Here is a 23201-nt window from a genome sequence, read left to right as displayed (position 1 = left end):
TTAGTCTTTGAAATTGATAAAATATAGTTTTAGTCCATAAACAGTAAATTTGACTATTAAAAACGATTTTAAATCTTAAAAGTCTAATCTTCAAACTTTATATTATGAATCTTAAATTTTAAATCCCATAAAACTCTTTTTTAGTCTCAAAATTAGCGTTTTAGGCTAAAATTGTAGTTTTCAATTTAGAGAGACTATGATCTTTTAAAAATTTGAGAGAATAAAATCAAAGTTATTTCGAATTTTAAAAACTTAAAACATAATTAAATCTACATTTTATTTTTTCACCACGCTAAACAATTAAAAATAAGAATACTTATAAAAGTTAATATGGTTTTTTAGTCTCTAGATCTAAAAAAAACACATGTTAATAAAGGTCTAAAGACAAAAATAGGAACTAAAATGGTAGGAAGTAATTTTTGCTATTAACTTACATGCACACATTAATATTTATTTACATTACTAGTCACTATGTTGTCAATATTACTCAAACTTGTATTATATCTAAATATAATTTCAATATTATTTTTTTAAGTTATATAATTTTCATTTCTATTAAATAATTTATTTTAGTAATTTTAGTGCTGATCCCATCCTTCACCACCTTGTTAATTTACAAATGAACAGATTATAACAATATTAACCTGCAGAAATTTAATTACATTTTCTTGAAATTATAAAGACTTTTTTTTGAAATGCTTTATCTACAAGGACTTATTTAATAGAACTAGGGAAGATGCAAAGAAATTTAAGCTAAAGTAATAGGTGAAATTACAAATAAGGGCAGGGTGAATATGTATGTGTAATGATGATGGGTGAGCATGGATGTGAATGCATGAAGATGAATGTGCAGAGTAAGATGACGTGACACGGGGTGTGAGGTGAGAGGAAAATATCATTGCCACGTATGCAATCAATCTAGGCTTCTCAGAGCTCCTAAAGATCTTCTTCTTCTTTCTCTCTCCCAGTTGTGTTTGTTTAGCCTTTCTCTCTCTCTCTCTCTCTCTCTTTCTCTCACTCTGCCTTCCTCCTTCAACCACCACCTCTTAAATATTTTCATTCCATAAAACACCACAATTTCCCATTTTTTCACCTCCATCGTTTCACCTTCGGAATCGCCATGTTTGCTTCCTGAAACAATTGATTCCGCACACAATAGGACCCAGGTACATTTTTTTGCTGTTTTTTTTATTGATGTAAAGATTTGCATGGCTTCCGGGTTTGAACATGGTGTTTGTGTTAATTTCTGGAGTCGATTTCATCGGCTCGCTATCTTACCTTTTTTAGGAAAATTTTGTGTGGTGAATCTGGGTTAGATATTTAAGGGGGTTACTTTTTTATTTTTTATATTTTTTATATTTTTTATTTTTTTTAATTTGTACTAGCTTTTGAATCTCAGCAGACCTCTGTGGCCTGGAGGTAAATTCAATATTTATTGGAAAAAGTCTTTTTCTCACTACTATTTTTGTTTAATTTATTTTTTTAAAATTTATTTTGCTCAGTTTGGCAGGATTTTGTTTCAGATTTATGCGTGTTTCTGATTTTCATTACTTAGGAAATAATTTTGATGTTTTATAGTGGTTTTAGAGTGAAAAGAAACTTAGAAATCACTAGTAATTTTGAAAAGTATACTGGTTCTAGCTGTAGAGGGCAACTAGTTGTTGTGCTAAGTAACTACTATTTTCTCGAGATGAATCTGGCTGTCTTCCTATTTGCTTGCTCTCTGTCAAAAGTAAAGCTTTTTGTGAAAATTGTTTTGGTGGATGTTGGTGAACAGGGAATGGTGAATTACGATATTTTAATTCTTGATTGGTAGCATGTTTTGGCTGGAATTTGGATAATTGCTTTTCATTGTCAGAGGTAGAAGGAAACAATACCTGGAAAGTAGATAGATGTCTTCTTCTTCTTCTTCAATGGCTGCTCCCAGTGAAAAGTGGATTGATCGTCTTCAGTTCTCCTCATTGTTCTGGCCTCCCCCGCCAGATGGTCAACAAAGAAAGGTGCCATTTCACTCTTGATTCCCCCTCCCCAAGCCCTTTCTTCTGTAATGTTCTTCTCTCAAAATAAACTATAACTTAAGTCATTGAATGTCAGTTGCTCTCTTTTATGAATTATAATAGGAATAATGATAATAATTATAATATTTTGTTTAATGGTTCAACGTTTAGAATAAAGCTTTTTGGACTTCAGAAGTTAAGAAATGAATTTTCTATATCTCTACTTACTATATGATATTTAGTCCAAGTAATTGCATATTAATTGAGGGCTTTACCTTCATCTTTTTCTTCTGAAGTAGACATGGCTAATCTTCCGGTAAAAATAATAGTAGCATTTTATTTTCCACTATAAAACATGGGATATTTTCCTCGGCAAAGAGGCGCCATCTGGTAATATTTTTGTAAAGTGAATTAATTTGCTTAGGATCTTCCCTCTCACTTGATCATTTTGGTTTACTCTGATCCTGTGACCAATGAGTGCGCTGATGTTCAACATTCCTTAGCTGTTAGAGTTGTTTTATGCGGCACTGTTTACTGTTGGAATATCCTTGTGAGAGTGTATGGTTTGTTATTTTGTCGAGAGAAGTAGGATTTTTTCATTAGAATTTAAAACAAAAATTATGATATTTTCAAATATCTGAAAATAAAATTGTGAATATCATGTCAAGTCAAATTTAAAATTAATTTATCTATGTATGGGTGCAGTAAGAGAGGTAAAATATTATCATAAATAATTAGGATGAGAAAGTAGTTTATTTTCCCTATGTCTTATGACTGCACTGCAGAAACATTGGTGTTAATATATTTTGAAGTTTGATAAGCTCAGTAGGTGGCACTGTTGACTGTTGCAACGTCCTTGTGGAGAGAAGTTCTATAATTCCCATTTTATGACATTTTTCTAAAATAATATGGAAAAACATTAATTTGTGAAGCATTAGACTTATCCATAATTATTTTTCTTTACATATATGCCTATATCAAACATTAGATTGCACTTGGATCCTTTTTTAGCTACTTATTTGGTTACTTCATGTTGCAGAAAATAATAATCCTTTTTTTTGTTTTATATCGTTAGATTGATTGAATTTGAAGAATGTATGGCGTTGGGTGTATTCAATCAAATGAAATTTTCCGGAGTATTATCCAAATTTCTTTCTGTTTATCTCTGCATTTTTTTCTGAAATTTTGTTGAAAAATTTGAGTGAAGGTATTTCTGAAAATTATAGTGTATAATATGTGTAATTGTTTGAACTAATACATGTGTTTACAAAACTTGTTATGTGTCTTGTCAATTCTTGAGTCATTAGATCCTAACTTTTAAAGGCACGTTGTAAAAAGAAGGAAATATCCAATTATGAACCTCCCATAAGTTAATTCAACCTAATGCAATCCAGAAAAAAATTCCTACCAGAGAACTTTGTGATGATAAAAATCCTTGTAATTATTTGAATTATTGAGACATGGGCTATGACAATGAAAAGGAAGCAGATTAACAAGGTTTGAATCATGCTTTTGGTGCGTTTTGACTCCCTGTAGATTAACAAAAAGGCCTGCTTAACTCTTTGGTGTTTATCCAAGTATGCTTATCGACAACCTCTAGGATGAAACTTTCCATATCCACAAATTCATGTAGCAACAAAATAGTTAGTGATTGGCCTCTCCAAAAGATTAAAAGTGAAGGTGTTTCAACGGACTGATAATGGAATTGTTAACTATGTAATATAAAATCCATTCACGTGACTTTACTGAAGAACTTTGGCTTTTGGAATAGTTAGTTCATGACATGATATTGTTGGAGTCCTCACAACCAACTGGATCCTTGCTGCTCCCATTCTCCTAATGTAGAAATTGAATTTCAGTACAATGTTAGTGGGCCCATGCATTATCCAAACGCAAAGGGCACTTGTGTGTGTTGGGAATGCAATGAGTTGTCGAGAGATAATTGGTTCATGACTGGAATGATATGGGGGGATGCATCTTTGTACTGTACTCTTTGCATGAATCAGCATACATATGGAACCACGATGAGACTAGCAGCTATTTAAATTTGACAGTCTAGCTGTTAGATATTTGTGATTCTCTGGTATTTTTGGGAACTGTTGAATATCCTAAGAATTTAGATAACTTTCTTGTATGTCATTTCAAAGGTTTTGGTGGGACTAATGAGTAATAATGGCTAATGGAGACAAGATTCTGCAGTGGAATGCAGAATGCTTATGTTCAGACCACATTGTCAATCTTTTAAGGATATTTTTTCCAGTTGCATCACTTAAATGATCTTTTTTGCTATCTTAACTAATTATTTCTGAAGGGTCTCTTCATTTGACTTTAGATAGGCTGGAGACTTTTTCACTTGATGTGCAACTTCTGTGTATGTGTGTTTAAATTTCTTTGAGGTCTGATGATATATCTTCTATTGATGAAAAATTACCTTGGAGGAGATGATATAATCCGTTGTTTTGTAATCTTTTTCCTACGTAGTTTTACACAAGTTGGCTAAATAACCATATTAAATGCCGTCTTTGTATATATTATCTCTTGATTAAAGTCTATGTTTCATAATACATGTAATAAATTGGAAACTCTTCAGTGGTATTGTAATAGTGAAAAATCAGCAGGCTTTTAGTAAATTGTAATGCTGAAAGTAGTTGTTTCTCAATCAAATATGTGGATTGCAAACATTTATACATCTTATGTAGTTCTGCTATATTGACAGCTTATTTTCCATTTTGTTGGTTTTTGTCTTATTACTTCTGCTTTTCCTAGGATCAAATTGCTGCATATGTTGAATACTTCATTCAGTTTACATCAGAACAATTTACTGACGATATTGCTGAGGTATGATAAATGCACCCATATTTACTGATGAACCTTGTGAACTGGAACAGAAAAAATCTATATAAATTATTTTTTTGTATTATTGTTATTATTACTATAATTATTATTATTTTACATGAGAAAGCCAATGATTTTTATCAAATGCCACTCACTCTGTTCTATATTATTTTGTCAGTTGATTCGTAACCGTTATCCGTCCAAGGAGATTCTTCTCTTTGATGATGTTCTGGGTATTTATGCTTTTTCTCACGTTAGTTTGACTTATGGTTGACTCAACATTTATGTTGTTACCACGAATTTATTTCTATCTTATGCTAAATAACTTTATATTTTACATTACATCCAGCCACATTTGTCCTTCATCATCCAGAGCATGGACATGCCGTTGTGCTTCCAATTATTTCATGTATTATTGATGGGACACTAGTCTATGATAAGGCTAGTCCTCCATTTGCTTCTTTCATATCTTCAGTCTGCCCAAAAGTTGAGGTACAAGTATAATCCCTTGTTTCATAGCATAGTATCAAATTTGACTGAATGCCTCTCATAGAATCCCATTTAATAAGAATCTTTTAACATTATGATAAATCTTTGCCTAATACATGACTTGATTACAACTATTCTAATCTTTCTATTAATGAAATAAAACAGCAAGTAAGTCAGTTATTCAAATATGTGCAAATCTATTTAAGTAAAATTTGTAGGAGAATCAGTAAGAAATAAATAAATCAGGTATTTAGCTAATCCCTTTGAAAGAAAAGAAGTCTCTTGCTTTGTGTCTTTCATCTTCTAAATTGATTTAATGTAGCAACTATCTGACTTCAGTTTCTGCAAAGTGGTTCTCTATTATTTTCGTTTTGTGTATTATTTTGCAGAATGAATACTCAGAACAATGGGCTCTGGCATGTGGTGAAATTTTGCGTATTTTAACTCATTATAATCGCCCTATTTACAAAATAGAAAGACAATATGGTGAAACAGAAAGAAGCAGTAGTGGCAGTCATGCCACAACTAGTGAACCTATTGATGGGAAATCTGTGCATAATTCTTTGACAAATCAGGAGAAGAAACCTATAAGGCCATTGTCTCCCTGGATTACTGATATATTGTTGGCTTCACCAGTAGGCATTAGAAGTGACTATTTCCGGTGGTGAGTATTCTTAGTAACAAATAGTTTAGCTCTATCAATTTATTTGGCCAGATGTGGTTAACTATGTCTGCATGTATGCTTTAACTTTTTGCTCGCATGTCCTAAGGGTGTCATGATTCAGTTTAAGGTTTGACCTCAAACTCAACCATACCTCATGGTTCACAATTTCAAGAACCAAATGACTTGAACAACTACGATTAAAGAAATGAGGAAAAAGGGAGTTACATGTTTTTAGTATGGGTAAAATGTAACAATAACAATATATAAAGTTAGCTTCCAAAGCAAGCTTCGCACAAGTTGAAAAAGCTCCTTGCCGTAGCTTTTCAAAAAGCTAGTAATCTGTAATTTTTATATAAAGTTACTTTTTTTTGTAAGAACTTTTATCGGCACTGTTTGACCCAACTGTCACTTGTAAGAAGTTAATCTAACCATAAGCTAGGCCAGACATACCTTGAGTCTAATAATGATTCCCAACTCAGACAGATACCATAGCTCTACCAATACACAAGCTAAATATGCGAATCAACCATTGACTCACCAATTGAGCTAGTGACCCATAAGTTATGCTTTAGTCAACATAATTCTGTTCAAATCTGTAGTTTAAATACATGGATTTCATTTGTGTCTCTCATCTCTCAACAATTACATACCACCATAAAGGATGAAATGGGTGCCAATTGAGATATAAGCTTATTGGCAGCTTTTCCTGATTGTTAATTGAAATATATGGATTGAGCTGAAAATCATCTTTCATAACAGTGAAATGGAAAGGCATTTGACTCATGTTCATTAGGACTTTCCTGTATTGGAATATAGCATAACTAAGTTCAGGGGCACATAATTTCATTTATTTTCTCAGCAGTGTAAATTATGTATGGTTATATAGTCTCTCTTCCTTTATCTTGGTAAAATCAAACAGCATACATGATTTGACTCTCCCATAGTATAATGTATTGAATTATTTGTTATGCTTTGAGTATTGAGATCTTTGCTTTAAGTCCATGATTTTGCTGTATGTTAACAGGTGCAGTGGTGTTATGGGTAAATATGCTGCAGGAGAACTCAAACCTCCATCAACTGGTATGATAAATTTTGGTAATTTAATACAGAATGCTGTTCTTTGTTTTTTAAAATGATATTTATCCACCATAATAATTTGTGAACAAAATTATATATAAAAAAGGAGACTTTTCTTTAGACAGTAGAGTTTGGTTAAGTTGTATGTTTATTTTTAGTTTTTTGTAGCACATAAAATCTACTTCAAATACTTTTAACCAAAGATTGAGTTTATGATTGCATTATATGCTGGTTAACTATATGCACATTTGCCTTTTCCCTTTTCCCTTCAATCTTCATGTTCATTTTTCCCGGCTTATTTCTAACCCTCTCTTCCATAACTACCATTTTTTATCAGTTAATCCAAATATGACATGAAGAAATTATTAGGCAATTAAGTTTAGTCAATTAATGTAATTAAATTGCTTAAAACTGATTTAGATAGTTACTCGTATTCTATCTTAAAATAAGTTAAGCATTCTTTTTCCATTTTTAAGACTTCAAGATAATTTTTATGTTGCATATCAATCGTAATGTACTCTGGTTTGTGACTTTACAGGGGTCCATTTGGCGTGATTTTCAGTTTTAAGTTTTGAAAATTTCAAAAGTTAAAACCCAGTTTAGTTTTCAGATTCAGTTTTTTTGGTTTAGTTTTTTATTATAAATTTTTGCTAATTGGAATTGAGTCGATTACTGCAACTTACCTTGTCCCACCTAAAACTCTCCGAATATAAAAAGAAAATATTGAAACATAAAAATGATTTAAAAAATGAAAACATTGAAAGAAAATATAAATTGACAAAATAAATATTAAACATAAAAATATATAAAAAAATAATAAAAATGGTAAATATAAGTCACACAAGCCCTCATATATACTGTGAAGGCAATCGCAGTGCTGACAATCTTGCCAACATTGAGACTGAAAATAGATTAGACTTTAATTGGTATGATATTTTACTTTCTATCATTAGTTTATATTTTTTTTTTCGTAATAGGTATCAACTCCAAGACTTTATTTGTATAGCTTTTTTCTTTGGGAGGGTTGTTGTTTACGTGAGCTTAGTTTGGTTCTCCAATGTTTTTTATGTGTTTTTTTCCCTCTTTAATACATCTTTCCATGTAATGACATTTGATTGTTGGACCTTGGGCTGCCAGTCTAGCTGGGAAGTCATGGTTCACAGTGATGCCTAGCATATGAATTTTATTGAAAATTAAAAAAGTCACACAAGCAATTTTGACAATGACAGTAATACATATAATGGCAGCATTTCTAGAATTGTATTTAGTTTCTATTAAGAAAAATTTACAAATTAATAAGTAGTGAAAACATTAAAAAACATGTAATAGTTTTTAAAATTTAGCTTGTAGTTTAGTATGATATCTAGTTTTAAAAAATAGTTTTTCTTCTTCTAATTTACAAAATAAATTAGTTTAAAGGTTTTTGTATAATGCTAAAAATAGTTTCAAGGTATGTTTGTATATACGGTGGTAGTGCTAATAACGACAATGATGTTGCACAAATAGTGAAAGTAACAATGATGGTGATAGTGGTATAGGTGGTGGCAATGATGCCATGACCACAATAAGGTCATCAACAAAGATAACAATAATACTTTTACTGAACTTTTACTGAATGTAGAAGGGTTTGAAATTGAGTTAAAAAATATTTCAACTATACTTTTACTGAATGTTTTTTGTTTTGAAAATTGCAAGTTAAAAACCAAAAACTTGCAACCACTATGAGCAATGCCTAAATTATCTGGATTTTGATAATCTTGCCATGCACCCCATGTTTCTAAAAGAAACATACCCTTTGTGAGGCATCCAAAAATGAGGGAAGGGAGAGAAAGTTCTATGCAGGAAAGAGATGGTATAAGGCACTTCGACATTTAAGATTGAAAATGTACAAATTACTAAATACAAGTTGTGGTAACAACATTAGTGGAAACTTCTTTGGGAAATTTCATTTGAAAAAGGAAAACTCAATTTCCTTGTGTTTGGATAGGGGATTTTACAATTTCTTAGAAATTTAAATACATTGAACTTGAATTGATCTCATTTCAAATGTTTTCTTTGGATAAGACAAATCAAATTTATTGAATTTTAATTTTCTCATTTGGTAAAAGTATTTCAATTACCGCTAAATGCATGTAATTATTTAAATATCAAACAATTGTTAATAATTTTAAAATATCAATATTGACTATTTTTTAGTTGATGTTGATTGATGTATTTTTCGATCAATGTTCATCAAGGTATTTTAATGGCATTGACAAAGCTTTCTTTCTCAGGACGTGAGCTAAGATTGTTATTGTTTACCATTATTGCCGACCACAATTATTTTGGCTGCATTGATTGAGGTTATTTTTATGACATTGGTCGGATTTTTTTTTTGTCTTCGTCACATTGGCAAAATGCAATTAAGTTAATGTGTATCAAAAGTTTCCCAGTCAACATTAGAAAAAAAATCATAACAAACTATTGACAAATAATAACATTGGTGGTGGCAATGATGAAAAAGTAGTCATTGCATCGACAAAAAAATAAAAAATAGTCACGACAAGCATCAATAAAAAAAAATGCAGTTCACAACTGTCATAAATAGTTTTCCTGAATTGGCCGAGAGAATTTTGAGGGAGAAAGAATAGTAGCAACAAAAATTAATGTAAATACAAAAATAACTCTAATCAACTTCAATATGAAAGCCCTAGTTGACATCAACTGCAAAGTAGTCTATTGCTGATAAAAAAAAAAAACTGCAAAGTAGTCTTCCTAACAATGTTTTGGTCTTAGCCAAGCCAACAATGCCCTAACCAAAATCGAGCTAAAGAGAAAATACAAAGGTAAGAGACGTGAATTTGAAAATATGAAGAATTTCAAATTCTTACTTTTAAGGTGGAATTTGTAATTTTCTTATTTTGAGTAATCCAATTACTCAAAATTATAGAATTTTGATTTCTTTTGAAATTTCTTAACCTAACAACATATTTTCGTAAAGCATTTTAAATTATTTACCCTCTTAAATTTCCCTATCCAAACACACTATTAGTGTTTTTCTTTTTGGTCACTCGGCTATTCTATTTAAGTGTTGAAATTATAGAATGGCCAACTGAGATTGAAATGCTTAGTGTTAAAAGAGTTTTACAAATGCCAAAGCTATTGCATCCTGTTAGCCATATAATAGTAGAACACTAATGAGGACATTTAATAATAGAATACAAATCATGAAGCTTAGTTATTATATATCGAAGTTAACTTTTTGTGTTCTTATTTTTATTTGTGATCTTGGTATATTTTTGTGTTTTTTTGCACTTATTGATTGCAGTTAATGATATTATTAACACAAGTTTTCTGGTGTGATTGATATCCTTGATGCATTGGTAGGAGACTAGAAATTAATTTTGTTCGTTTTAATTGAACAACTATATAAAAATTTGTCAATGAGTTTTATTAAAAAAGATTATCACTTATCATATTGTCACACTAATGTTTATGTTTTTAATATGACAAGGAGATGACTTTTTTCTTTTATCTTTTAGCTTCTTCTCGTGGTTCTGGGAAGCATCCTCAACTTGTACCTTCAACTCCAAGATGGGCTGTTGCCAATGGTGCTGGTGTAATATTAAGTGTTTGTGATGATGAAGTTGCTCGCAATGAGACTGCTACTTTAACAGCAGCTGCTGTTCCTGCACTTTTGCTTCCTCCTCCAACAACTGCTCTTGATGAGCATCTAGTTGCTGGATTACCAGCTTTGGAACCATATGCTCGTTTATTTCATAGGTTATTTTGAACTTCAATACTTTCTTGTTTTTTAGTTTTTCATAAGTTCATCCGCTTGAGAAAATATATATACACCTAATCTTTGCAGATATTATGCAATTGCTACTCCAAGTGCTACACAAAGACTTCTTCTTGGACTCTTAGAAGCACCTCCATCGTGGGCCCCAGATGCACTTGATGCCGCTGTGCAGCTTGTGGAGCTTCTTCGAGCTGCTGAAGATTATGCATCTGGCATAAGGGTAAGCATAATCCTGATAGACAGAGAATAACTGCAATGCTGACATTAATGGAAACGGTCATTTTACTATTATGGTTTATTAGTATTGCTTTATTACAATTAAATAGCTTGAGTTTCTAAGATTAAATAAAATAAAGGAAGTATGTGTTACTTTATTAAAACACTGAGGAAAGTGAGTGTCGATTTAAAAACTAGAGTGTGAGTGAGTGTTCTTTAAGAAAAACTCGGGAAGTGAGTGTAATTCCCCCTAAAAGTAATATTTGGTTTAACATATATTTATAACCTTATGGAGTATTATGGAAAGACTTATATTGAAAACAGATAACTAAGTATTTTGTTCTTTTATTTAATTATTATAAGATTTATATGCAGTTTTTAACTTTATATAGATAATTTAAATGCAGAAGGAAGACATTCTTAATGTCTAATTGATAAAATAAAACAACTAGTTTGCATGGCTGCCAAAGAAAAGAGATGAACAAACACTATTTTAACCGTAGAAAGAGAAATAGTCTAGGCTAAACACTTGGGTGTAGCCTTTAGCTACCAATTGAGCATTCAGTCTATCAATACTTCCATTTGGACCAACTTTGACAATGTAAATCCAATGACTCCAACAATGGACTTTCCATGGAGACGAGGAACATTTATCTATGTTTTGATTAGATTCTAATTTTCTCATTTCATCATTCTTAGTGTGCTGCCATTCTGATTAGAAAGAGCTTCATGTAGAGACTTAGGAATAACGATGAGAGGAATATCATAGACAAAGTTATAGTGTGTAGCATAATACTCCAACATCCAGTATCAATGCTATATGTGCATTGTAGTCGGATTACTTATTTTGCATTTTGATATTTTCATCTGAAGAAATCAGATTTAAAACCAATTGACTGATGTGTTTTTCTTTTCTTATGTTAATGAAGCTTCCTAGAAATTGGATGCATTTGCATTTCTTGCGTGCAATAGGGACTGCAATGTCCATGAGAGCTGGCATAGCTGCTGATGCTGCAGCTGCTCTGCTTTTCCGTATACTTTCACAGCCTGCATTACTTTTTCCTCCTCTTAGACACGTTGATGGAGTTGAAGTTCAACATGAACCTTTGGGTGGTTATATTTCTTCCTATAAAAAGCAGGTTTTGTTCATCTTTATCAGTTAACATATTTTAATGTTATTCTTCTTTTGTTCAGTTATGCATGTAGGTTCTTTCTGTACACTTGCAATCTAAAACCTTTGTTGTTGATCAGATAGAAGTTCCTGCGGCTGAAGCCTCCATTGAAGCTACTGCCCAAGGCATTGCATCAATGCTTTGTGCTCATGGTCCAGAGGTTGAATGGAGAATTTGCACCATCTGGGAAGCTGCTTATGGCCTGATTCCTACAAGTTCCTCGGCTGTTGATCTTCCAGAAATTATAGTTGCAACCCCACTACAACCTCCCATACTGTCATGGAATTTGTACATACCCCTACTTAAGGTCCTGGAATATCTTCCTCGTGGAAGCCCATCAGAGGCATGTCTTATGAAAATATTTGCTGCTACAGTGGAAGCTATTCTTCAAAGGACATTTCCACCTGAGTCCACTAGAGAACAAAGCAGAAAGTCTAAATACCTGTCTATCATTGGCTCTGCCTCTAAAAACCTTGCTGTGGCAGAACTTCGTACTATGGTTCATTCCCTCTTCTTAGAATCATGTGCATCTGTAGAGCTTGCTTCACGCCTACTTTTTGTTGTTTTAACTGTCTGTGTTAGTCATGAAGCTCAATTCAGTGGAAGCAAGAGGCCAAGAGGTGAAGATAACTATCCAGCTGAGGAAATTATTGAGGACTTACAAACATCTGAAAACCAGAAAGAATCAAAAAATAGGAAAATGAAGAAGCAAGGTCCTGTAGCAGCATTTGATTCTTATGTTCTGGCTGCTGTTTGTGCTCTTGCCTGTGAGCTTCAGTTGTTCCCCTTGATTTCACGAGGGAGTAATAATTTAGTTTCCAACAATGCTCAAGTTATAGCCAAGCCTGCTAAACTGAATGGATCTTCCCATAGACAGAATGGATCTTCCCATATTAGACAAAATGGATCTTCCCATATTAGACAAAATGGATCTTCCCATGACTTGCGAAATGGGTTAGATTCTGCAGTACGTCATACTCACAGAATTTTAGCAATTTTAGAGGCACTATTTTCATTGAAGCCATCTTCTGTCGGCACTCCTTGGAGTTACAGCTCAAATGAGATTGTTGCAGCAGCTATGGTTGCTGCTCATGTTTCTGAACTGTTTAGGAGGTCCAAAGCTTGCATGCATGCTTTGTCTGTTTTAATTCGTTGCAAGTGGGACAATGAAATTCACTCCAGGGCATCATCATTGTATAATCTCATAGACATTCACAGCAAAGCTGTTGCATCTATAGTGAACAAGGCAGAGCCTTTAGAAGCAACCTTAATTCATGCACCTATTTGGAGGGATTCCCGTATTTATTGTGGTAATAAAAGGCAGAATCAGTGTGAAAGTAACTGCTTTGACCCTGGGCAGACATCTATTATACCTTCAGCAGATTCATTCCCGTCAAAACCTGTCCATACTTCTAAGAAAACCCCTTGTTCAAATGAAGCAGCAGGTTGTACCTTGGGTAAAGGTGTCTCTGGTTTTCCATTGGATGCTTCTGATCTAGCCAACTTTCTCACAATGGACAGGCATATAGGATTGAATTGCAATGCACAAATTTTTCTAAGATCCATGCTGGCAGAGAAACAAGAATTATGTTTCTCTGTAGTTTCGCTTCTATGGCACAAGTTGATTGCTTCTCCTGAGACTCAACCTTGTGCAGAAAGCACTTCTGCCCAACAGGGATGGAGACAGGTACAAGTGCAAATGTTATATTGCAAGAACTTTGTCATCTTTTCTTATTGAATATTCTTTTTTCTTACAATGGTTGAATTGTGTGTTTTTAACCTATGGTGGAATTTGAAAAGAAAAATTCTTTGATGGAACCGCCTAGTTCTTGTTAATCATAGAAGTTAGGTTCCGAAAGGCCAGAGTGCTGTTTGAGGATGATAGAACTGAATATTAGAAATTGTGATTAAAGACTCGGCCTTGCCAATCTTTATTGCACCACTCCAATGCAATTCCTACCAATGTAGTAGGAATAGAATCCGAGAGAAGAATAGACTACAAAGGTACACACACACTGAGGTTGTTTGTGAGAACCTCACTCTCCGCAATCCTTCTAAACTTTTCTCTCCCCAAAAAGTTCCCCTCCCACAACTGTCCCTGGACTATTTAATATATTTCAGACACAGCTGCCACAACAACCTTACTTATTTCTTGTCTTGTAGTATACTATGCCGAACCTATCAGAGGATAAATAGGTGTATCCTGTGTACACACAAGAACATGGGAAAGACTAGCAAAATTCTGTAACAGATACATTTGAAGAAAATTCTGATATGATATTTTAGAAAGCCGATAAAGCAACTTCCCTTAAGATTAGCATTGAAAAATATTTATTTTGAAAAAAACTAAATAGTTGTTCTCATCAAAGGCAGATTAGTGGATCAAGTAAAAAATGCTACATTAAACTGGATGAAGCATCATGCCAAGACAATCTACTACTAAAACGAGATATATTGAATGTAACTTCTGAATTTCAAATGAAACTATAATAATATGTGCCCACTGGTGAGAGGTATCAAAGAATTCACATTTTAGTTTTTTGGTTAAATATTACAAATTGGTAAAGGTTGACAGAGTTGCCCCTACTGAGTTACATAATAAGATACAGTTATAAATGTGTGCAATGTAATTGTGTGGATCCAAATATCTCTTTTGTATCCCTATTTCTACCGGAAAAGGTTCATAATTGACAAATTTGGATTTGATGTTATGCAGGTTGTTGATGCCTTATGCAATGTTGTATCAGCCTCACCAACAAAAGCAGCTACTGCCGTCGTTCTTCAGGTCCAAAATTTCGTCTGATCAAGAAGGATTTAATAAATGACTTTGGCTGCTGACTTAGACTCCTATTCTGTTTAATCAAGAACAATTACTATTTTTTATCCAAAATAATGTCATTTTTTAAGCAGATTTCCAAATTTTAGGAATTATCATGGGAATTGGCTTTTACATTTACTGCCTAGAAAGTTCTATAGCTGATACTGAAATCTCGTTATCCAATGTTTATTTGTTATACATTTCTTTTATAAATTATTATTATTATTCTTTCCTGCATTTTACTTGTTTAGTCACTTTCCTGAGCTTGTTTACTTGTCAGGCGGAGAGGGAATTGCAGCCCTGGATTGCCAAGGATGATGATTTAGGTCAGAAGATGTGGAGAATCAATCAGCGGATTGTAAAATTGATTGTAGAACTTATGAGGAATGATGAAAGTGCAGAATCATTGGTAATTGTGGCAAGTTCATCGGATTTACTACTGCGAGCCACAGATGGGATGCTGGTTGATGGAGAAGCTTGCACTTTACCACAGCTGGAGGTAGTGTGTTTCAACATTAGCTTCTCTATACATATTTTAGCTCTCAATCTACTGAATTTACTCAATTCTCACTCTTAAAACCGGAAAACTGACTCATTTCTCACTTCCATATTAGTGTTTCTATTTTAAAATTTACTTGCATTATAGTATTTATTGTCATTTAATTATTCGCCATTGTATTTACCCTAAAAATTTTAAGTGGGCCAGGAAAGGATCCATTGATGGATATGAGGTAGTTATCATTACGAGCATGTGATAGAAAATAACTTATCTTGTATTAGCAGTTAGTTCAATCTTAAACTTCATTGATGGTAGTTACTTACAAAAATAACTGATGGAAGTAATGTGTTTGGAGCAAAAATAAAAATGGCTGGGTGTGTAATTAGGCAATGTTTTGTTATTTGCTGTTTGTGGACAAACAGTACTCTTTGTAGGAGACTTTTGTCTCTTTGACAACAAATGTGCTGCTATTGTCTTGTTTGTAATTTCTACGTTTAGTGTTATATTTAATTAGGTTATCAATTGGTGCTCTATCATTTTTACCCTTCAATAACACAATTTTTTCTCAAAAATATTTTCCATAGTTCTTTAATTTGCACACATTTGACATATCAAAGTGATGAGCTAATGTCACTTCTTCATGTTGTCTCTTAGAAAGTGGATTTAGGTTTAACTCAATTTTACAAAATTTTCTGTAAGGTGAGATTTGTTCTCAATTATATATTATAATTTGATTATATTTCTAGTTGACGTGAAATTTCCAACACGCATCAATACATTTAAAACTGAAAATCTCAAGTGTGAGACTAAATATTAATAGGTGGTCCAACAATAGGCCTAACAAGGTTTGTTAGGATAGGCTTTGATATAATCTTAAAAAGCAAATTTAGGCCTAATTCAATCCTACAAAACTATCTTGTGAAGTGAGGTTTGCACTCTTATAGAATTAAAAAAGTTCTTGTGATTTGTGACCTTTTGTACACTTAACTATTGATGTATACTCAATTATGAAACTACTAAATCCTTTTTGTAGCCTATTAATTCAAAACTCTAAGGGTGTGTTCGGTGTCTAGGATGAAATAGGATAATTGTATCTTGTCTTCTATTGTTTAGTGTGCTAATAGGATGCAATGTCTTGTCGTATTTCACATTCTAACTTGTGGTGCAATGTATTTTTTTATCTTGAAACAGTTAAGTTAGAAATGAGGGATAGGATAATTCTTTTTCCACACTCCTTCTCTCACCACCCTCACTCTTGTTGTCATTGTTATCACCATTCTTAATGCACCATGGTTATGCCACCTCCCTTGTTATCTTTGTTGTTTGCAACCACCACCAAATGGAAAGATATTAGGCTCATTTCATCATCCGTAAGATTCATTTAGGTTGTATGTTTTTAAAATAGACCCTCTTTATTAGAATATTCCTCTTCCTTCCCGAATCTCTTTGTCCAACAACCCTCTATCAGAATCTTCCTCTTCCCTCCCCAATCTCTTTGTTCCATTTCAACATACGGAGAATGAGGAATTATTTGGAGGAGATTGGAGGAGTATGAGGAATTATTTGATGGAGAAGGTCCATCATAAGAACATACATCATAGGTGTTGAATGCGGTGCACGTTGGACCGCAGCTAATGATGGTCCACCCTAGCTTTAACTTTATAGTAGTATTTAATTTAAGCAGTCATGGAAATAAATAGAGATAGAATAGATTGAAAACTACTATATAGTGGAACAACATGCCATTACTGCACATAAAATTAAAACATTGTTATATCCTTGGAGTAGAAATTTGGAACGGAGCATGGGAAAAACTAGTTAATTAGTCAAGTCACTGGTTTCAGAAAAACCAAAAATCAGAAGAGCTAAATATTTGTGAAAAACAGTCAAATCCGTCTAAAATCAATGAAGATTGAGATAAGTAAAGGTCTTCATATAAGGTCCAGGTATGTTGTATTATTAACCTTTTGCTATTGATTTTTTATCTTGTTGGACCTGTATAATGGTTCTGTATCCTTATTTAAAAATTTACCTACCATGATTTTTTTTACGTTAATTTATTGTTTAATTTGTAATACTAAAATTAATAACTATTGTTAATTTGACCACAGCTCAACTTTAGCCGGTGAAATTTAACTAGGTATCTTCAATTTCATTAACAGGTCTTGTTTTTAAAGCATTGTTTTGTCTTAACAGTCCCCTCTAAGTAGATATAAGATTCGATAATGTGCAGCTTGCTACAAATGTAATCTATCCTCTAACAACAACTTTTCTTAGTATTAGGATTTACTCTTTGCATTAAGGAGTCAGTGGTGAAGTTTCTGACAAAGGGACAATCTTCTTTATAGTGTTCCATCTGTTCATGAAAAATAGGTGACACCCACACAAGTTTACTAGTTTTATCCAATAGCACAATACCCCGAGTCTACATACCACTACATTTTGCTTTATCCTCTTACAAGGAACTTGGTTTCCCTGTAAATACAGTGCCCCAAGGTCCTCCATATCTATACAACTAACAACTAGCACAGTCTTCATCTTAGGTTTTCAAAATGTGTACGTTAGTGGACTCAGAAGATATGATTAACCACACATGCTGAGAAAGCATGTGTGGTTTCTCAATCTTACGAACCAGCTTTCTAATAATTCATCATGATTTTTATTTCCTTGTGCTAACAAACATGAATTTTCGAGCAGCTACTAGTGGCACTGTGAAGGGAGGATTTGCTGTTTCATATATTTTTTATTTATACTTGAGCTTTACTGATATTTATGTTTCAATAATTACAATGGCCAGTTATTGGAAGCGACAGCCAGAGCGGTTCAGCCAGTGCTCGAGTTTGGAGAATCTGGATTGGCTGTGGCAGATGGCCTTTCAAACCTTTTAAAGGTGAACAAATTATCCTTATTGGAACTTAATTTTTAGCAAAGCTAGTGAATGCAATATGCAGCTTAAACTTGGCAAATATAATTTTAGATTCCAAGACATATGCATATTTGGGAAAGGGCGATCAAGTGCAAAACTAAAATAACTCTTGTGCTTTTTTTTAGTCATAATTACTGATATGTTTGAGCTGTGAATAAATCGCATGCAGTGTCGTCTCTCAGCTACAATCAGATGTCTTTCTCATCCAAGCGCCCATGTCCGAGCTCTGAGTATATCAGTTCTTCGTGACATTTTGCATACTGGTTCAATCAGATATAATCTTAAACCTCGGAGAATAAATGGCACCCACAACCCTTCTTATCAATACTTCAATTCGGATGCCATTGACTGGCAAGCTGACATAGAAAAATGCTTGACTTGGGAAGCTCACAGCCGACTTTCAACCAGACTGCCTATTAACTTTCTTGATACCGCTGCCAAAGAGTTAGGCTGTAATATTTCCATGTGAAATGGAATCAAACTCTGCAACCATCCATCATAGTCTGTGACATTTTTTTACTAGACTTGTAGAAAAAAACACACATTATTGATGCTTATGGAACTAACGTGTTTACAAAAATAAGCAACATCATTATGCTAGTCCTGTTAAAAGAGTCACAGTCACAATTCTAGTATGTTTATAGAAAGCTCATTTTGTATCATGCATGTATTGTAGTTAAACTAAGTTTTCACCTACAACTTGGTCGTGACTCTGGTCTCAATAGAACAGACTTGTACAGTAACGATAGACGAGGCTGTAACCAGGTCCTTTTTCTTCATCATCGTCTCATTTTGTGTTATGTTTATATTGATTTAGCTTGTAATGAAAGCCAGTTTCAATTGTTTGGAGTAGTGTCTGTTCTAGCGGGCGGAAGATTTTTGTATTTTTACTATTTTCCAATTGAACATATTTCATTGAGTATATTTGAAATAGGTCTGATTAAGTGGTTTTGGATTTTCACTTTATTGTAGCTACAACCAATCTTTGTGTCATATATAGTTAAATATCATTAATTATTTTAATTTCTATTTAAAAACTTAATTTTGCTTCATCTAGTACTATCACATTTTTTAATTTTTTTATGTAAGAGTTAAACATATATAAGAAGACATTACTGATTTTGTTAGACATACTAATGATTATTTGGCAATGGCATTACTTCAATTAGACATACTATTGATTAATTATCAATCTCATTAATTTAGCTAGGAAAAAATTTAGGTACAGGCAAAAAAATAAGACGTTGAAGGTGGTTGCTTATTTTTTGTAAAAGTGAATATATAAAACATACTAAAACATTGGTAAAATTAATATAAATCACAGTCATTTTTATGATAACAAAACAATATGAAAGACTCCTATAAAAATTAATTTAAAAATCTCAAAAATATGGGAATAGTAAATTATTAATTTAAAAATCTCAAAAATATGGGAATAGTAAATTATTAATTTAAAAATCTTAAAAATATGGGAATGGTAAATTATTTTACTCGTTGATTTTAAAATTACATGAAATATTAAAAGAAATTAAATATGCATTATCAAGAAAAAAAATTATTTGTTGTATAATAATGTTTTTAAAGGAAGAAAAAATAAGAATTTCACTATAATCAAGCATAGAAAACAAGAAAATAAAAAGTGGAGTAACTTTAGAAACTATCCCATAAGGCATGGGGAATCACATGACATAAAATCTCTACAAATATAGGTAGGTATACTGTATAGTATAAGTATGTAATAGGAAAATATAGCATAAAATAACACAAGATTTGAAGTGAGGTGATATGATAACTGTAAGCTGTTAAAATTTGGAAATAGTTGTATTTTTTAACCAAAAAATGAAAATACAACATTTATCAATTCATTAGGATATTGATTTTAGTTTAATTTTGGATCACCCAGAATAAAAACAAAGGCAAATTATTTCTGCAGTGTACTAATTTGAACCGGAGTCTTATCATCTCTTAAATTTTTTAAATTTAACTTTTACTTTGAATTTAAAAATCTAGAATCCGAAAATTAAAATCTCATTCTAAATATACAAATTCAAAAAGCAAAAACTATATTTCAGAAAAAAAAAATGAAAATATATTAAACAAAAGAATTTTTAAAATTTAAAAATATATTCTGAAAATCTAAATCCATAAATATATTTTAGAAAAAATATTCTAAAAGTATTTTTTTTATCTGTACTCTTTTCATTTAAGATAATTTTTATCATTTAAAAGGAATATTTCCTTCATTTTATTGAAAAAATTGGTGCATATTCAAATTTACATGGCCTAGGGAGAATTGCCCAAAAGCAAAATGACATAACAAAGTTAATTTTTGGACTTGATTCACAAATTTGTATCTTTCTTGTAAAATTATATTAGTAACTTTCCGATTACCCAATAGAGCAATTAGAAAAAATATTCTAAATTGGTGTAAGAAAATATTATTAGGGTGTTGAAAGCGTTTAGTTACTCATCAATCCGTTTTTCCTTGATTTAAGAAATAAATTAAAAAATCAAAGTCCAAACTGAGGTTCTAAATGGGCCATTGAAGTTAAGCAAGCCCACGCGACAAAACCCTAGAATAGGCTCAGCACATTTATTTATATAACATCACTCATACCCAAACCCTAGAGTTTCAGATCCTCATTCAACCAGCACCGATAGCAGCGGCGGCGACCGTCACTCTCCAACGACACTTCTGCGGCGAAAATGGTACGTGGCCATCTCATCGCACCTCTCACTGTGCGACGTTGATGAAAAAAGTTCAATTTTTGAAGAATCCTTAATCGGTAACTGAATCTTTTTTTACGAATGTTGCAGGCTCTGGTGGCGAACGAGGAGTTCCAGCACATTCTCCGTGTGCTGAACACTAATGTCGATGGCAAGCAGAAGATCATGTTTGCCCTTACCTCCATCAAGGGTATTGGTAGAAGATTTGCCAACATGGTTTGCAAGAAGGCTGATGTTGACATGAACAAGAGGTACTTTTTTGTTGGTCAGTTTAATTGCACGCTGATTCACATGTTTTTGGATTTCCTTTTTTGACATCCTTTTTGCTACTGTCAGGGCTGGTGAATTGAGTGCCGCTGAGTTGGATAATCTGATGACTGTGGTGGCCAACCCAAGGCAATTCAAAATCCCAGACTGGTTTCTTAACAGGAAGAAGGATTACAAGGATGGCAAGTACTCCCAGGTTGTGTCCAATGCTCTCGATATGAAGCTCAGAGATGACTTGGAGAGACTCAAGAAAATCAGGTCATTCTTTTACAATGTCTATTTGTTGTTTAGTTATTCAATTTTTTAATTAGGTCTGCTGTGTCTTTTCAAATGAAAGTTGGTTTTGCTTTTGTTGACAAAATCAAATGATAGTTTTTAGTTGATGCAGTCTGTGGTTAGTTTGTGTAATATGACATGGTTGCAGAATTGTTGTATTTGATGTGGTTCTATGTCCTTGTTTAGTAGTTTGTTTAATTTGTTCTAGATATTGTAGCTGCTTGTCTAAATTGTTTTTGGTGTGACTTCAGAAATTAGATAGAATAGTTCTCATTAACTAGTAGCGACATTAATCTTTATTTTAATGGAGTTTCTCTAGAAAAGAAGAAACTAGTCAAGTGTAGTTTGCTGCCTTTCTTGACCAGTATCTTTAATTTGGTTTTGCTGTTAGCCATTTATTTGCGAGATGTCAGTGAGACTATCAATTATATTTTGAAACCAACCCTAAAGAAATCTAATTGAAGCATGCCCAATATTCCAAATATCATTAATTTGTTAGATTGACATTATTGCAATTAATTGCATATTCATGTAGATATGGGAATATGAGTGTATGAGATTATCTAACCTAACCCTGCCATATATTTTTAAAGTCAAATTATGTAATTACAAATTTTCCCAAGCATTTTTTCTGGAGAATGTGCATTGCTTGTTAAATATTGGTGCGTAGAGAACCGCATCCCTTGAGATTCACATCCTTTCTTTTATGCAGAAACCACCGTGGATTGAGGCACTACTGGGGCCTTCGAGTCCGTGGTCAGCACACCAAGACCACTGGCCGTAGGGGGAAGACTGTTGGTGTCTCTAAGAAGCGTTAAGCTGTTATGTTTTGGCTTCAAGATTAGATTTTGTTGAGGAGGCAAATTTTAAAGAACACTAGACATGTTTTTCATAACGAAACGACTTTGTATCAGTTATTTAATGTGGTGACAATTTCAATTTTGTTTGTTTTGCGTTAAGCTTTTTACGATGCTGGTTTTTTTTATTTGTAGAGAACCTTCAATATTATTGATGAAATTATATATTCACTCCCGAAGTAAAATCCACCTTTTTACTTTTTCACATTTAAGCAATTAATTAGTGATGGTAATATGTTGTATTTCCGTTCGATATCAATAGTTTTTTAACTGTGTGAATTATTTGTCTAGTTTTTTCGTTAGTTTTCTTCCTAAAAATTATAATCATCATCATCATTATTCACGTTGAAAGTGTTCTTATTTAAGTTATGTTAAAGATAAAATAACTTCATTCTCCTGTATTTCATCTTTTCAATAGAACTTTGTCTTGTACAAACCATTCTATCTTTTCATTTTAAAAGCCATTCAGTCAAATAAAAACATTAAACTCTTGTAAAACTCTTTATTTTGTACAACAAATATAACAATTTACAATTTTGGTTTGTCACTATTAAAAGTTTCTTATCGATATAGTGTAACTTTTACAAGGGATTAGATTTT

The 23201-nt window shown here is 32.6% G+C and overlaps 2 protein-coding genes across 4 annotated transcripts; both read left to right on the top strand.

Annotated features, from left to right (window-relative positions):
* The first annotated feature begins 827 nt into the window (after positions 1-827).
* On the top strand, positions 828-19253 carry LOC137830390 (protein GIGANTEA-like). Of its 3 annotated transcripts, none has more exons than XM_068637697.1 (15): positions 828-1166; positions 1859-2000; positions 4764-4835; positions 5011-5065; positions 5182-5324; positions 5711-5985; positions 7010-7065; positions 10584-10824; positions 10913-11063; positions 11989-12198; positions 12311-13918; positions 14948-15016; positions 15330-15548; positions 18346-18438; positions 18644-19253. In XM_068637697.1, exons 2-15 carry the CDS (start codon positions 1893-1895, stop codon positions 18941-18943), a joined length of 3600 nt encoding a protein of 1199 aa, XP_068493798.1. In that variant the 5' UTR covers positions 828-1166; positions 1859-1892; the 3' UTR covers positions 18944-19253. The 3 variants fall into 3 exon arrangements, with proteins under 3 accessions (XP_068493798.1, XP_068493797.1, XP_068493799.1); XM_068637696.1 differs by having other exon boundaries at positions 886-1166; positions 1778-2000; XM_068637698.1 differs by having other exon boundaries at positions 967-1166; positions 1817-2000.
* A 1745-nt stretch (positions 19254-20998) lies between these two features.
* LOC137830022 (small ribosomal subunit protein uS13z/uS13y/uS13x) lies at positions 20999-22786 on the top strand. Its single transcript, XM_068637103.1, has 4 exons — positions 20999-21183; positions 21292-21452; positions 21538-21726; positions 22457-22786. Exons 1-4 carry the CDS (start codon positions 21181-21183, stop codon positions 22560-22562), a joined length of 459 nt encoding a protein of 152 aa, XP_068493204.1. The 5' UTR covers positions 20999-21180; the 3' UTR covers positions 22563-22786.
* Positions 22787-23201: the final 415 nt, after the last annotated feature.

This window comes from Phaseolus vulgaris, chromosome 7 (assembly GCF_000499845.2).
Source record: "Phaseolus vulgaris cultivar G19833 chromosome 7, P. vulgaris v2.0, whole genome shotgun sequence".
NCBI classification, from domain to species: Eukaryota; Viridiplantae; Streptophyta; class Magnoliopsida; order Fabales; family Fabaceae; genus Phaseolus; species Phaseolus vulgaris.
The sequence above is the reverse complement of the archived record's forward strand: the minus strand, read 5'-3'. Positions and strand labels throughout refer to the sequence as shown.